Source organism: Haliotis asinina, chromosome 11 (assembly GCF_037392515.1).
Source record: "Haliotis asinina isolate JCU_RB_2024 chromosome 11, JCU_Hal_asi_v2, whole genome shotgun sequence".
Lineage (NCBI taxonomy): Eukaryota > Metazoa > Mollusca > Gastropoda > Lepetellida > Haliotidae > Haliotis > Haliotis asinina.
The window spans coordinates 22743920-22759529 of record NC_090290.1 but is presented as its reverse complement, the minus strand read 5'-3'; the positions used below and the strand labels follow the sequence as shown (position 1 = coordinate 22759529).

Genomic DNA, 15610 nt, shown 5'->3' with positions numbered 1-15610 from the left:
AATCGTGAAGTCACGGGCTAAAGTCCGTTAGAATTATTGAGATTATGGTTTGTTCTCATCAAGTTAGAAAATCAAAACTACATATTACTAGTAGTTAAATATGCATTTGAATCAAGGCTAAAAGGATTTTGCATGACACAACTTTTAACACAAGGACTTCTTCTTCCAAGGAAGCAAGGTGGGGGTCGAAGTGACAGTTATATTGCAAGCAATGTTATATTGACCTCCAGCTCACTTCCAAGAGTGAAATTGTTTTGTGAGTGAGTGAGTTTAGTTTTACGCCGCACTCACCAATATTCCAGCTACATGGCGGCGGTCTGTAAATAATCGAGTCTGGACCAGACAATCCAGTGATCAACAACATGAGCATCGATCTGCGCAATTGGGAACCTATGACATGTGTCAACCAAGTCAGCGAGCCTGACCACCCGATCCCGAAATTGTTATGTTATAAGCAATGTCATGCAAAATCCTATTGTCCATCAATAAAATACATACTTTACTATCAGTAGAAAGTAATGTTGCTTTTGTATGTCGGTGAAAGCAAACTTAAATAGCATTCATCCTAAGACAGGGCGCCGACATTTTTTAAAATTGTCACGTCAAATCTATTTGAATTAATGGGATTATGGTTTGTTATCATCAAGTTAGAAAATGAAAAACTACTTTCTACTAGCAGTTAAATATGTATTTGAATCATTACCAAAGGGAGTTTGCATGACACAACCTGTAACATAACCTAAGCGAGGTAGGTGTCGAAGTGAGAATACTGCACGATAACTTTCTTCACTTGCTAAATTTACTTGGTTGGTATGTAGTTGTCACTCACCAGTATGTAGACACTTGTCAATATACGTCTTTATACTTGGTCTCATAATCCTAATTTCTTTATAATCATACTTGTATGCAGTTTGAAACTTAATAAAAAGAAGCGATCTGCGAATGTATAACATGAATGTAATTTGTAGACATTTTATAGTTTTCCTATATGAATCATAATTCGCACGCACGCCCTATTGTATACCGTCTGCATCATCACACTTCACGACGAAAACAATGATTCTGTTGAAAGCTACAACTTAATAAAAACAAAAAATGCAAATATTAAAATTAAAGTCATGGGAGCAATGTCAGGCTATTACATTTTTAGAGGAATGTATCCAGCAATATCCACAAAAAAGAGTGATATATAATTCATCTGCAGATTTCCCAAGTGATGTGTCTTTTAACAGTCTAATATACGAAAACGTGATGTATCGTTTCAGGTTTTTCACATTGCTGTATAGTTTCATTGGTCACCCAAGATAGCACACCTGGCAACTAATTGCATAATGTGCGTCATTCTTTTTAAAAGGTTATTTAGATAGCCAATAATGAGCAATCAATCAATGAATTGGCGGTTAATCCTTTGAAAGAAGGGTGTTGTTTTTACATAGACACAGACACGACAGGGTGTATTCAGTATAGATTAGTAAACGTACATACATAAACCCTACCTTTTGACAAATCCCCCATTCAAATCCACATAAAACTAATTAATCAATCAGCGTGTTAATCCTTTGATCGATCCAGACAAAAGAAATGTCAAATGGGGGCCTTTGTCGGGTAATCTAAGTGGCGTTGAAACTAATTATACCTGTTATTAACTGAGCATCAAGTGAATGATGACAAATAACGTGGTTTATGCCACCTAACACGGATTACAACCTAGCGACACCAAGTGATTTTGACAGAATCGTCTATGAAAACAAGGGTTGTAACTCGAAAACTAGGCAAAGCAGGAGACAAAACTAACTGATAGTAGATTGTGAGAACATACAGCTTTCATTTTTCATAACAGCTTTCGCGATGTCAGGTTTGTACAAACCTGTAAACGAAATAGTTTAACCTATGAATACCGCACAGCCCCTCACTTCTATACCTACAATTACGTCACGGAGACGCGCCGCTGTGATTGGTTGAAATTTCGTTTGAGGCTGAGAATTGTGCACTGTTGACAAAAAGGTTGATTTGAGTTAGTTAAAGGTCGAAATGAGTAGTTTTAATGGTGGGGTTTCATTTATAACGATGTCAGCAAGTAATTTTGCATTTGTGCCCTATTAGAGTATATGTGACCTTTAGCCTCATGGCTATCCCATCGCCCTTGGCATAAAAATGCAATACAGGACGCTGGCCGTCACACTGATGAAACCCAGGTTTGACATGTGAAGGGGAGTATAATAGTGAGTGAAATATAATCTGATATCACCGAGGTAACTGACTAGATGACAAGATGATGACAAGATACACTCACTCTGCCAGATCAACCTCAATGTAAGTCTGATAAAATCGACGCGACCCCTGCATGGCCATATGGTGTGCGCTATATAAAGCATAGGGACTCAGTGAGGGAGTCATCTGCCACAATGAACTCTCAACTCGCAGTCATCTTCCTAGCCGCTGCCGCTGCTGCTGCTGCCCTGCCTACAGACTCCGACAGTAAGTACCACACGGTGTCACGGCATCCATTATAATCCACAGTTTGAATCTCCATTCTGCTGTAACCAAATATCCTGACTCAATCTGAAACCATAGGCTGGAGTATAATTTTGAACCACGATCCCATGTATAGAAACACCGTTCTCCGTTCTTACACCGTTCTCCAGCTGATACGGTCCGATTACATTTCAGTAACCACTTAAACAATGCTATCTTAGTGCTACGCTATCTTAAGACCATGTTAAAGTAGTTAAAGTAAAGGGTTACGACGATCATCATGCAGCTTTGTGCAAGAACTGTGAGAGAATCTCCAGGGAAACGTAGGTTCCAGAGCCACAAATTGGTAAGAATCTTCTTCGAAGTGTACAGCTGATGCAATAAACCAGATGTTGGTATCTACAAACTTTACGTTTTCTCGTTTACTTGCCAACTTGTAGATTTTGATGCCCTTGAAGTTCTCCAGTGTAGAACTCTTCTTCAGCAACCCATGCTTGTCATAAGAGGCGACTAACTGGATCGGGGAGTCAGGTTCGCAGAGTCGTTGCCACTTGTTGCTATGGCACACTCGACTTTCAGGTCCAGACTCGATTATGTACAGACCCCCGCCATATAGCGGGAATATTGATGAGTGCGGCGTAAAACTAAACTCACTCACTAGATTTAAAACAACTCACATTTTTCAATCGTCACGAGGCTTAAAAGAGTCAAATTGAAAGTCATAAAGTCCACAGTACTGGACGTTTATAAGCCTCTTAAAAACAAACTGAAGCTCTTGTGTCCCAGTGCCTTCAAGCAAATATAAAGGAGACCTTCCTTCTCGAGTTAACCTTCTCACCTGCCGATACGTGTCCAAAACATTTCATACACTGAAAACGAATATAATCGAGGAGTTCCGATTGAGCCAAGTGGCTTTTCCGGGATTGTGGCGGTGAGGTAGCCTAATGGTCAGGGCGTTCGCTCATCACACAGAAGACCCAGGTTTGATTCGCTACACGTGTACAATGTGTGAAAGCCATTTCTGGTGTCTCTCACCGTGACATTGCAGGAATATTGCAAAAGGCGACGAAAAGCTAAAGCCACTCTGCTTACACCTTTCCACACTCTGTAAGCTTAGACTGCTAGAATATTTATTACATGTAAGCAAATGTAAGTTACGTCTCTTTATGTACAGGGTTCTTCCACCTGCCTTTTCAGAGCATCCAATAAGACGTCAGGTGTGTTCTCAGTATGCTGTCAATGAGTGTGTGCAGAGACTCATGTACAAAAAAGGCTCTATGAATGGCGGCTACAACCCCAACAACGGCATCAACGGTGGCTACAACCCCAACAACGGCATCAACGGTGGCTACAACCCAAACAACGGCATCAACGGTGGCTACAACCCCAATAACGGTATCAACGGTGGCTATAACCCCAACAACGGAATCAACGGCGGCTATAACCCCAACAACGGCATCAACGGTGGCTACAACCCCAACAACGGCATCAACGGTGGCTACAACCCCAACAACGGCATCAACGGCGGCTACAATCCCAACAATGGCATGAATGGAGATCTGACCAATTTCCAAACAATTTGTGAGATGACACTCTGCGGCTCTGTGGGCAATTTTATTGCCAACATGGCAATGAGCGGAGCGGAAGGGGCGGAGAAAACACCTGTTGCTCCAGCTCTGACGAATGAAAAAACCTCAGGAAAGGTTAAGGCTCCATAACAAACAAATCAACCATACTAAAGAAACACGAACTCTTAAGATCATTAACTGATTAGAACCATCATTGGTCCAGAAAGCAGTTTCTTATATTTGCTTGAAACAATATGGTAAAACGGGTCCGCATAAGACTTTCGTTACCTCTGAAATACATTTTTCGCACAATAAAAGAGATCAATGCCATCATGGAATTACAGCTGGGTAAATTGTTGTTTGAAGCATCTTGCCAAGAACCGAACTGAAACCATTATTCACATCCAGTCCGTGAGGATTCAGTTTCGAAATGATCTTCAGTAAACTATGTTTGTTTCAAGAGGTGGCCTACGGGTTCGGGTGGTCAGACTTGCCGACTTAGCTGATGGACGTCATCCCAATTGATGATGTAGATGCTCATGGGGTCAAACACCATATTGTCTGGTCCAAACTTGATTATATACAGACCTATCTCGTATAGCTGGACCGTTGATATCTGCAGGGTTAACAACAAACCACAACAACACTGTAATAACAACCAACAGTAAAACCAGCCCGTGAAGGCGGGAGTCGAAATGGTACTCGCTGTCTCTGGCGTACTGCTGGATGCTGCTGAATTGAATCAGGTATACAGACCCACTGACTGTTTGACTAACAGAGAGGGCATGACGAATAGTTGAGTTTGATGACCTCGACAAAATCCGGCATTTCCATTAAGAGTGAGTGAGATTAGTTTTACGCCTTTAGCAATATTCCAGCAATGTCACGGCGAGGGATCACTAGAAATGGGGTTCACAGGTTGTGCCCATGTGGGAAATAGAACCCGGGTCTTCGGCGTGACGAGCGAACGTTTTAATCACCAGGCTACCCCGCCGCCCAACATTTACAGCCATCTTTGGATGAGTGGCATTTTACACCATTACACGGCGTTAGAAAGTAGATGCACCAAGACAAAGTAACTGCGCCTTTGAAATGTTTTTAACAATCTGCAACTGAATCCCGTTAGTTCATTCAAACAGAATAAAAGTGCAAACAGTTATTCTATTTCATATTGCCCCGTAGTTGAAGAGTCAAAGCTCAGGTTTAGGGAATCTGTGGTAATTCCAAGATCATAGCACAAGACAAAATAGAATCAGCATGATTGTCCGGGATGCTACCGACTAAGTGGTTGGTTGGTTGGTTGGTTGGTTGGTTGGTTGGGGTTGGGTTGGGTTGGGTTGGTTGGTTGGTTGGTTGGTTGGGTTGGTTTGGTTTGGTTATTTTGTTGTTTTGGTTTTTTTTGTAATGTTTTTCATTCGAAGTATTGTGACAGCGGGGGTGGAATTGGTGTTTTGTCCATATGAAACCCTTCCGACCGGGCCCGTTAAGCCAACTGAGGGTTGGCAATGACTCAACATCCCGATGCATGTGATCAAGGTATCCACATGTCCAACCCACGGGTCTTTGATCTCATTAAGAACTGTATGTGTCCTAACACATGACTTGCTGCTACAAACGCAAAGCGCTGAAATGCCAGCGTAACGTATCGTAACATGATGGATGATTCCCGGACAAGAATAACGAAAACAATAATTGTTTAATTATTAAAGGAATGATTCCAGTTGAAAACAACAACAGCAAACTGACAGATAATTTACTGGAGGCCACAAGGGCCTGCAAATACTTGAAACTGATGCGCCAAGAGTGTTTTGTACAAAGGCACCCTGGATATATCTGGAGATTTGGCTGGCGAGGACAGTCAGGCGAGTAGAGAGTCATTTTTCGTGTATATGTAATCCCAATAGCTTGCAAAGGTAGTCTTGCCCAACCTTTTAAGCAACAATCATGTGTAAGTAACTGAGACAGTAACTGAGTGTTGGGACACCTTGCTGCTTCTGTGAGAGCATCGCTCAACTCAAAATTCTGACCTACAGCAGTAATGGTTTTAATATTGTAACATCGCAGAGTTCCACCTATATTTCTTTCCGGTCAGATTCGTCTCGGTGATTTTGTCTTTATTTGGATAAAAATAAAATTTAGAAATAGACAGGTTCGAGTGTTTTCTCAGTCTTAAATCAAAAAGTCGGAAAAGACACGAAGGTTTTTAATACATGCATTTCATGCAAATTGGTACGGTGAATAATTGCTCTGAAAAAAGGTGTACAAAAATCCCCTTAGAACCAGCAAAATATAACACTGAGAAGTCTGATATTTTTCAAAAAATTTTATGCAGCAAAAAGGGAAGATATTAAAGATTCAGAAGAGAGGTTTCATGCACAATGCAATCGAGTCAAATCTAAAGTAATGGGTCACAAATATAATGTCAACTCATAGAAGTCTTGATGTGAGAATGAGAAACAGTTTTACTGAATGCACCACAGCGATCGGTCAGGCAGCGGTTATGTAGGTCAAGCGTTGACGAAGGCAGTTTGATATTACTCCTTTTAATCTCTGTGTGTCCGTCGTCAACACGACAATCAACCATTATATATAAAGTCATTCATTCAAGAACATTCGAGCACATACGACCATCGACATCAACGTAGAAGCTTCTGGTAGTGTCCCAGAAGTACGCACAAATAATCAAAACATAAACTCAAGAGGAGGTAACTCTAAAGCCTGCAGCCAAAGTACCAAAATCACTGGACATTTATGATACGGAATGTGACCCATAATAATTATTATTCAAAGCACTAAACGTTGTGACCCAATGATAATCATTACTTAATTAATAATAGAATTTACAGAAAATACACTCTCGTAACAAATTATATATTTGAAATTTGTGTGAAATATCTTAAAAACATAAAACAATCACCTTAAAAATCCAACATGAGGAAAAACAGAATAAAGCAACTGCTCTCTTGAAAAGTTATTTAGTTTTTAGAATGCCATGTCATGCATTTCTCACAACACAACCGTCGCCATTGCAATCTTCTGATAGACACCAAGCCCATACTTCTAGATTATGATAGATAGATTATGACGGATAGATAGATTATGATAGATTATGAATGATACAGACAATCTATATCTGGCTGGAATCTTCAAAACAGCCAGCCCTTTTCATTCATTATGCATTTTTCAACATGCATTCATTAAGAAATGAATTGACACTGTATTCCAGCAGCTGAATGCAATTTTCATTCCTAACCTTGCATTTTAGGTCCCTCAGTATTTTATTGCTGATCTTATAAGTTTAAAATATCACAGAAAAAAATCGTTTCCGGACACCGTAAACCTAACTGAAAGAAAACGGAATATTTTGTTTCAGTTAGGTTTCCGGATCGTATCTGTGCATTTCCTTCACGATTCCGGAAAATGGAAACTCACAGGTTACCCACAATCCGGTAAGGATCCAGTGAGTTTCTGTTACCCAGATTCCTGTAAGGCACAAATGGGTTTCCGTTACCCAGATTCAAGTAAGTTTCCACCGGGTTTCAGTTACCAAGATTCAAAAGAGGTTCTATAGGGTTTCTCTATCCTCTACTTTCAGTTAGTTTCAGTTACGTAATTAAATCAGGTTACCACTGATTTCCGTTTCTATTATTCGTATTAACCATTTTCCGTAAGTTTCAATAAATCCTTATCTGTGTGGCTTTATTTGGTTTTAATTGTTAGCAAGCAGTGATTACCATATGTCCATATGAATGATGATTGAATACATTATATGACATTATACATCTCAACACAACCGGATCACAAAACAAAAATTAGTCAGTAAGTCGGTCGATTTCTGTTTATTCATCATAAAAAATGTTTTAAAAACTATCATCAAAATATGCTCAACAGCACTAACAATTAAGAAAACACACACATAATAAAAAACAATACGACCTATATTTACACCACATTGTCCTCATAGTATGTCAACGTTTCAATGTTGCAAATAAAAATTGTCACAAATCATAAATTCCTGTCAGTAGATTTCTCTTTATTCAGAGAGGAATAAATTGCACGCTTACACGCACTCAAACCATTTGCACACATGCATATTTATATGTATTATTTATCATTTTTCTAGGAAAAGGGTTACTTGTTTACAAAACCTAGATCATGAAACAGCCGGATGTCAACTTGGTACCTCTGAGGGTTTTGGATAAAACATGTTTGAAGGTGCACCCTTGACAGCCCAGCAAAGGGCCATGAGGAGGTACAATAAGTTCTTACGTAACTAGCGGAAAATGGAGTACCAGAAGCCTGTTTAGTCTCAGAAGTGTGTTTACATTAGCAACCAAGCTGTAACATCATCTGAACGAATAATATGTCACAATGGTAACTCATCTTTGTTGTCCAACTGATTCATAACATGTACAAGACTGTAAAACAAAGTAATTGCATCAAAGATATGTGAAAAAATCGGATCTAAATCCAAGCCAGTGAAACACCGTCTACTAGGCTTAACATCTGCGTTAGTTGAAAGCTGCATTAAACTTCACTTGATGTTGAAATTTACCAGAACCACTTATATATATGCATTCGTACATTCATGTTTGTAGACAGTGTACAAAGAGACTCATAGAAGAAGTCCCTTGAATTGGTAGTTTGATGAAAACCGAGTGTACTACTTTCGGAACAACTATCATGACGCCACAGGCTCCATTGACTATTCTTTTAAGAAAACGTTTTTAATTATTTTTTCTCTAAAGTGATCAGTAAGACGTATCTAAGTGATGGTATTGAATTGAAGATACTATTTTCCTGTCAACAACTGTCACTGCAATGATTTAAATGAACCTTAAACGAACCAATTGTGGTTTTGGTTAGGGTTTGGTCTGTTTTTGTTGTTATTATCGTGCTATACTTTTCAATATTCCTTCTTCAACTACCCTCCAAAATTTCAGATTTTATTTTTGCATATTTTAAGAGAAATATATATAGCTTTTCTTTGATTTCAGACTTGTGCTGAAAGATGTATGTTTAAGATAGTTGGTTGCTGTAATACCACAAATCAGAAACTGACAACCAATTCAACTGCACAGTGTATCACATCTATTATTGATGATAGCAAAATACAACAGGATAACCTTCATTTAGAAAATGAAAGAAACAGAATATATTTGGAACAAAATGGATTATTTTACCACAAAAACAAAAAACTGTGGCATAGGGTTGTATGAAATAATAATAGTAAATTAACCTGAATAGATGTTGTCGTAATAGTCTATTATCCATACAATTGATTTATTAGCATCTGAAATGTTCTCTGTCCTTGCCCTGTTTTCCTGGATAACAGAAATTTGCCCTGTATTCCTTCATAACAGAAATTTCACAACAAAATAATTGTCTTTCATCTACTTTAAAAACATGATTTAAGAGTAAAATGGTGTTACTGAATATTGTCTGGATAAAAGAGTTTTCTTTACATAACTCATAATGCCCTTTGTTTTAATACTGTACTGAGCAACACTTGTGAAAACATGTTGTATATCAAGTATATATAATACCTTTAATCAGTGTGAAGCTCAGTGATGTGTTTCTTTACAACCATGCAAATATAGCCGATTATCAAAAGAGGGTCATTTTGAAAAAAATATTATACTTTTTTTCAAAAGCTCAAGGGGGCCAAGGTGGCATCCCTTATGTTATTGATCTCTAGTGCCCATGGGAATGAAATCGTACAAAAACTATTGTGGGGCCTAAATGGCAAGGTCGTGTTATCATTCTAAGACGTTCACACCTCATCGCATGATGGAGAATGAAACTGTCGAAATCAACACATTGCCTTCACTCCAATCTTAGAGTAAGGCTCAAGAAATTCCCATTGTCGCATTTCACGATGGCAGCGTATCCACTACTGTGATATTCGTAACGGTAGCTGTAGGCAGGCAGATATCCAGTGTGTGGAACATGGAAGAACTGGTGCGAATCTCACGAACCAGTGTCGCGCTTTACGACAGGAGCATGGCTATGACGCAGGAAATCTTGCCTCGTAAAGGAAAACATATAAAGCATTAGTAATTCTGCAACAGGCCGAATTCAAGAGTTTTCAGAATCCAGAAATCACAACCAACGAAGAATACCTGTCCATGACACGCACATTGGTGCTTGATTACACAGATTCCCGCAGGACAAACTCTCAAGCGTACTAAACCTAGCTCTACTAAAGCGTGAGCTTAGTCTCTTTACAGCCTACAACCAAACGATGTTGGCCACACTGGTTCCAAAGAAAGATAATGCGACCATTCCTTCTAGGCCACAGTATCTGACTGGACTCAAGAAAGAGGAACCAGTCTTCGTCGCCGTTTACGACAAGATTGCAGACATGACAGTAGTATTCTTGCCTGGCAATGAAGATTATCTGAGGAGTTCTCAATGGAGTCTTAGCCACGGCACATATATTCCTACCAGGAGCTCCAGAGCAAATTAAAGAACTAACACCAAGCACACGAAACAAGGTAGGACTGTGTACAAGAGAAATCCATGTGTCGCATTCTACGAAGGGAGCGTAGCTACAACAAGCGCAGGCACGCCACACTGTGCACTACGTCAAAAATATCAACCATTAACACATATACCACTGCTCAAGCTGGAAACCACATCACGAATTCCTGTCCATGTACCACTGGTCGAGTTTGGAAATTTAGATGACGAATTCCTGTCTATAGTACTCACAATGGTGCATGATAACACAGAATTCTCAGAGACAAACTGGTTGGACTTCCGCTGAAGTAAACGCGCCGGACGACCAAATACATGACCTTCGTGGAGGGTGAAATGGTGAGTGTTCATTAAAGAGTTTTAGTACTTTGGAGTGCATTTTGTGTATGAAACTCGGTATCTTTAAATCGGAGCTACATGCGATTTTCATGTGTCTATTGTCTAACATATTATTCAAAATATATGTCATGGATATGTTGATGGAAGATCATTATCCATACACTGATTATTTCTTTTATAAAAATGAATAATTCTATTCATGGAATATTCTGTATTTATCCCCATGTAAATTGTTCTGAGATTGTCAACATTTATTCATGGATTTATTTTGGAAGAGAAATTATACGCTGCTTGGAAGCCTGATCGATTTTGTTTCATTTAACCACGTCAATTGGTGTCCTGAATAATCTTCTAAATGTTTTTGTTTGACTCCCGGCGGCTTATCCTCAACACCATCTCCTCCCTGAAGACCGTATACCAGTTGCCAGCTGCCTGGTCCGCTCACACCCTGTTACTGGCTTGAGGACCTCCCGACATGACCTCTGCCAGCTTGAAGGACCTGGCAAGTCAACACATAAAGTATTTCAGCGCAAGTCCCAGCAGGGCGATCACAGATCCAGGGCATGGAGGACCTTTCCTAAAAGGACCTGAGAAAGATGGGTACAAGGAGGATAGCAGACGATATCTATAGCAGATGTCAGCAGAAGAGGTACTTCTTCCACAAAGTCCAGTTTTGATCTGTCATCAATGCGATGCAATTGATGTCTGAAAACAAAGACAAGCGTTGCGACAAGCCTCAAAATGATAGAAAACAGCTAAAACAAACCAGTTAAACTACACAGCTTGCCTTAACACAAACAACAGTGGTTACTCAAGAGAAGAAAGAGACTGTGATGTGGATCCTGCGAACTCCTCTGTCTGTGGGTCCAAGTCAGACCAAGGATTCTCAAGAGGTCCGGATGCTTCCAGGAATAAACAAAGACACAGCTACCTGACCAAACGCCACTGCAGTGGCCATAGATCACGCAACAGGAAGCCAGCTGGGACAGAACGAACATGTACTGATTATGAATAAACGTGTGTAGAACCTGAACAAGGAAAGAAAAACAGTTGAAGTGTTCGCAGTGATCATCTCACAGATTCCACACCGCAGCACTGCAGCACTGCAGCACAGCAGAGATTCAAAGCTAACACAAAGAAAAGATGAAAGACCACGAAGTCCAATCAAAAGTGATTCTGAGCCAGGAGTCTTCACCTAGGCAAACCATTTGAATACTGTGCTCCAGAATAATGTTCAGGAAGAAAAAACATCATTCAAAGAGTTGTTCCGGGACATTTCACATTTTAGTCATCTCTGTGATATTCCTGACTCTTTGAAGTTTAAAGTGCTCCAGCTGATATGCACGCCATTTTCTGAGAGTGGGATACAGAAGTGGAGATTGTGTCTTGCCAAACCCAATAAAATGCGCCTTGTCTAGTCCTGGACAAACTATCCAGAACCAGGAATAGCGTGTGGATCAACAGAAGGAACTGAAGAGATCAGTCCTGTCCAGACGGAGAGAGACATATGTTACCTATGGTACAGGGAACCCAACAATATGAAGTAGGCAATATTATGCATACGCGACAATTTGAACACTGTGAATAAAATGTGTGTAATAATACTTAATGTAGCGTAAATACATGTATATCATAATGCGTATTGATTGTGCCCAAATTTATCAGATTTTTTACAATTTCTGAAATGGAAAATGCACTGTGATCGAGGATAAACTCATCATTGATGACGACGTCAAGAAAGACCTTTACTTCACAGTCAGCAGTTCAGATGAAAGGTACATTAATTCATAAAAGAGTGAAAAGGTTATATATTACATCCTGGACATTCCCAGCTGGAGCATCTTATCTCCCACACAAGACTCTTTCGGACACGCTTCTCACGCCATCATTTCTACAACTGAAGAGATCAAGCGATCAACAATGAGCCGTTTCCATCTAAGTGTGTCTTCAAGAGGGCGTGTGGACCTTCATTCAACGTGTCTTCAATATACTGGCATACCAACTGCCTTCAGAAATGGTCCACTACCTGAAATTGTAATCGGTTCTTGGTCCTTTGGGAAATGTATATGCCACTACCCTGACGGTGTCAGCTGGGATGAGCAGAGAGGTGGTGGTGAAAGAACCCTTTTCAGGCAAAGCAACACTGAACTCCATTGTTAATGAGAGAAAGATCACCATGTACCTCCAGTCCACAAGCTGAGTCCCTATCTGTTATGGACTACTAAGGAACGCTGAGAGCGGCTTAGGCATGGAGTATGTTGGTTCTGTATCATTGCATGATAGCATGTGCGAGTCAGACGTGTCCAGATTAATCTGGCTGAATATGGTGTGGCAGCTTGCCAGAAAAGTGAACAAGATCCACAGGAAAGACGTTCTCACCAATGAGATCAAGTCGGACAACATTCTTGTGGACATGTCTGGAACACTGCCTGTCGTCATGCTCTGTGACATGGGAACAGCCTCATACAAATTTAATCAGGAGTACATTACGAAGGGTCCATTGAGGGGCGCGTGCATCTAGCTCCAGTGGCGTGTGACCATACCGAGACAACACCAGTGTGTGATGTATTCAGTTTAAGACGAGTCCTGAACAAGATTCATGGAGTCTCCCAAATCACAGCCTTGCTGGCAGTCTCTGACTGTATGGCTGAGAATCAAGCTTACCACCCAAGTGGCTGCAGGACGAGTACACAAAGGAGGTTCTGTGTCAAACCCTAACACTAACACTGCCGCCACATGGATACCTTGAGGCCAGTGATAAAGAATCCGAGGAGGATTCTACCGGATGTGTAGGTGTTAATACACATTGTGTCCAAGATCCCCTGAGGACAAGGGTGCTGTGTCACGTGATACTGTACCCCGCAGTGGCTGCGTTAGAAGCACTATGAGTGGTGAAGTTTCACCATCAAATAACAAGGACCCAATCACAGTGTTGAATGCAGAAGAGTCAGACACAGCATTACGTTTTGTAAATCTGGGTGAGACTAAGCACAGCACATCCATCTCACGGAATCATATGTCATGCAGCCATGATTCTATACCGTCTTCCGTACACGCCACAGACAGCAGCAACATGGACTGAGGTATTATATTCTCTCCTGATATCAAAGACACAACAGCTGCTCCTTCCATGTCTGCACAAGGTGCAAGTCCAAGTCTGATGCCAAATGCTGATATTTCCAAGTGTGCAAAAGATTCAAGTCCTAGCCCGATTAAGAATACTAATACTGTTATTAATAAAACCGGCACACGGCTGCTGTCCAAGTCCGACAGATCTGCCCCTGTCATTGGACTGCTGAGATTTATCAAGAATTTTGAGCAATTGTTTTCTTGAAGAACTTATTGTGTGAATTATTGTGTGAATATTAATTGAATATATTCTAGTAAATGTATGCGGTATCAATGCTTCTGGTTTTGCTTACCCATAGCGAAGAAAGGACAACTATGAACTGATATGAATACTTGCTGTTGTTGGAAAACAACACAAGGCCCTATCTTTTTAAAATTGCCCAACTCCGAAGGGGACACTGTTTGAATGAATATCTGCTATGAATTCTTATATATTTTGATGAGCCATTCTCATTAGAAGCTGAGTAACGTTTAGAAACTAATCAAATGTTTAAACACTGATTTCACATGTATTTAATAAAACCATATATTTGCCTTACTAAGAAGTGAAATGTCTAAAAATAACTTACGGTTTTTTTTCTATTTTTATCCTCCTTAAATATAACAAACATACCTTCCACAAAAAATGTTTGATGATGAAATGTAACTGATTGATACATGTAACTAATAATTGAATAGGTCATATACTATAGTAACATACAAAAATATTGACCGTTTTGTTTCCAATTTCTGGTTTATGCATATAAAATATAGTGCTAATTTAATCATCCATGTAGTATTGTGGTGCTATAACACCTGTGATTTTGCACGTTTTGAAAATGTATGAAAATATTCCATATTTTACACAAACCTAATATGTTAAGTGTGAATTGTTCTGCAACTTCATTGTGCTAAAGTCTTTGTATTGTGAGCGAGTTTAGCACTCAGCAATATGGCGGCGATCTGTAAATAATCGAGTCTGGAACAGACAATCCAGTAATCAACAACATGAGCATCAATCTGCGCAATTGGAAACATGTGTCAACCACTCAGCGAGCCTGACCACAGGATCCCGTTAGTCACCTCTTACGATATGCATAGTCGCCATTTATGGCAAGCATGGGTTGCTGAAGACCTATTCTACCCCCGGGACCTTCACGGGTCCTTTGGATTGTGACATTTCATTTATTTTACATGGAAGCACCTGTGCTTTACTCATGCATACGATGTTTAGTCTGTTGTGAACAGAGACCTGCCATTGTGATTATAAGCCTTGTAATCGTACATTCCACAAATGCAAATACATCGACACTGACCTGATTTTCTGTTTGTCATCTAATCCCGAGAACATTTTCTTACTTTTCATCACCGTGCGCTCTCCAAAAAATACATTATCGGATCTTTTAGCACCGCAGGCTTAGTATACAGTGCACCTAAAGGGGCCTACGAATCCGTTGGTAAATGACAAGACGAATACATGCAAAGACATAGTTGCGAGTACAGCAACGTGCTTTAAACTTGGACAAATTACAGTGACCGTGTGTCCCAGTCCACCCAATTGTGAAATGATCCACCGGAAGGATGGCTGGAAGAGATGTATGGTCCCCACAGAGTTGAGACTGAAAATACGATGTGCCGTT

General features: G+C 40.1%; 2 protein-coding genes and 1 pseudogene across 2 annotated transcripts in view; 2 read left to right on the top strand and 1 right to left on the bottom strand.

Moving 5' to 3' along the window:
- Window positions 1-15610, bottom strand: part of LOC137256533 (RISC-loading complex subunit tarbp2-like) — a 582560-nt gene that overhangs the window by 434701 nt on the left and 132249 nt on the right. The gene's annotated exons all lie outside the window — the stretch shown is intronic.
- LOC137256000 (FK506-binding protein 5-like) lies at window positions 2406-4306 on the top strand. Its single transcript, XM_067793638.1, has 2 exons — window positions 2406-2478; window positions 3673-4306. Exons 1-2 carry the CDS (start codon window positions 2406-2408, stop codon window positions 4191-4193), a joined length of 594 nt encoding a protein of 197 aa, XP_067649739.1. The 3' UTR covers window positions 4194-4306.
- Window positions 11338-13750, top strand: LOC137256378 (uncharacterized; annotated as a pseudogene).

Bases quoted from the DNA above. Each gene is read 5' to 3' on its own strand.
- LOC137256000 (XM_067793638.1), top strand. From the start codon at position 2,406: ATGAACTCTCAACTCGCAGTCATCTTCCTAGCCGCTGCCGCTGCTGCT. The intron at 2,479-3,672 runs GTAAGTACCACA...CTGCCTTTTCAG, and splicing joins CCTGCCTACAGACTCCGACA to AGCATCCAATAAGACGTCAG.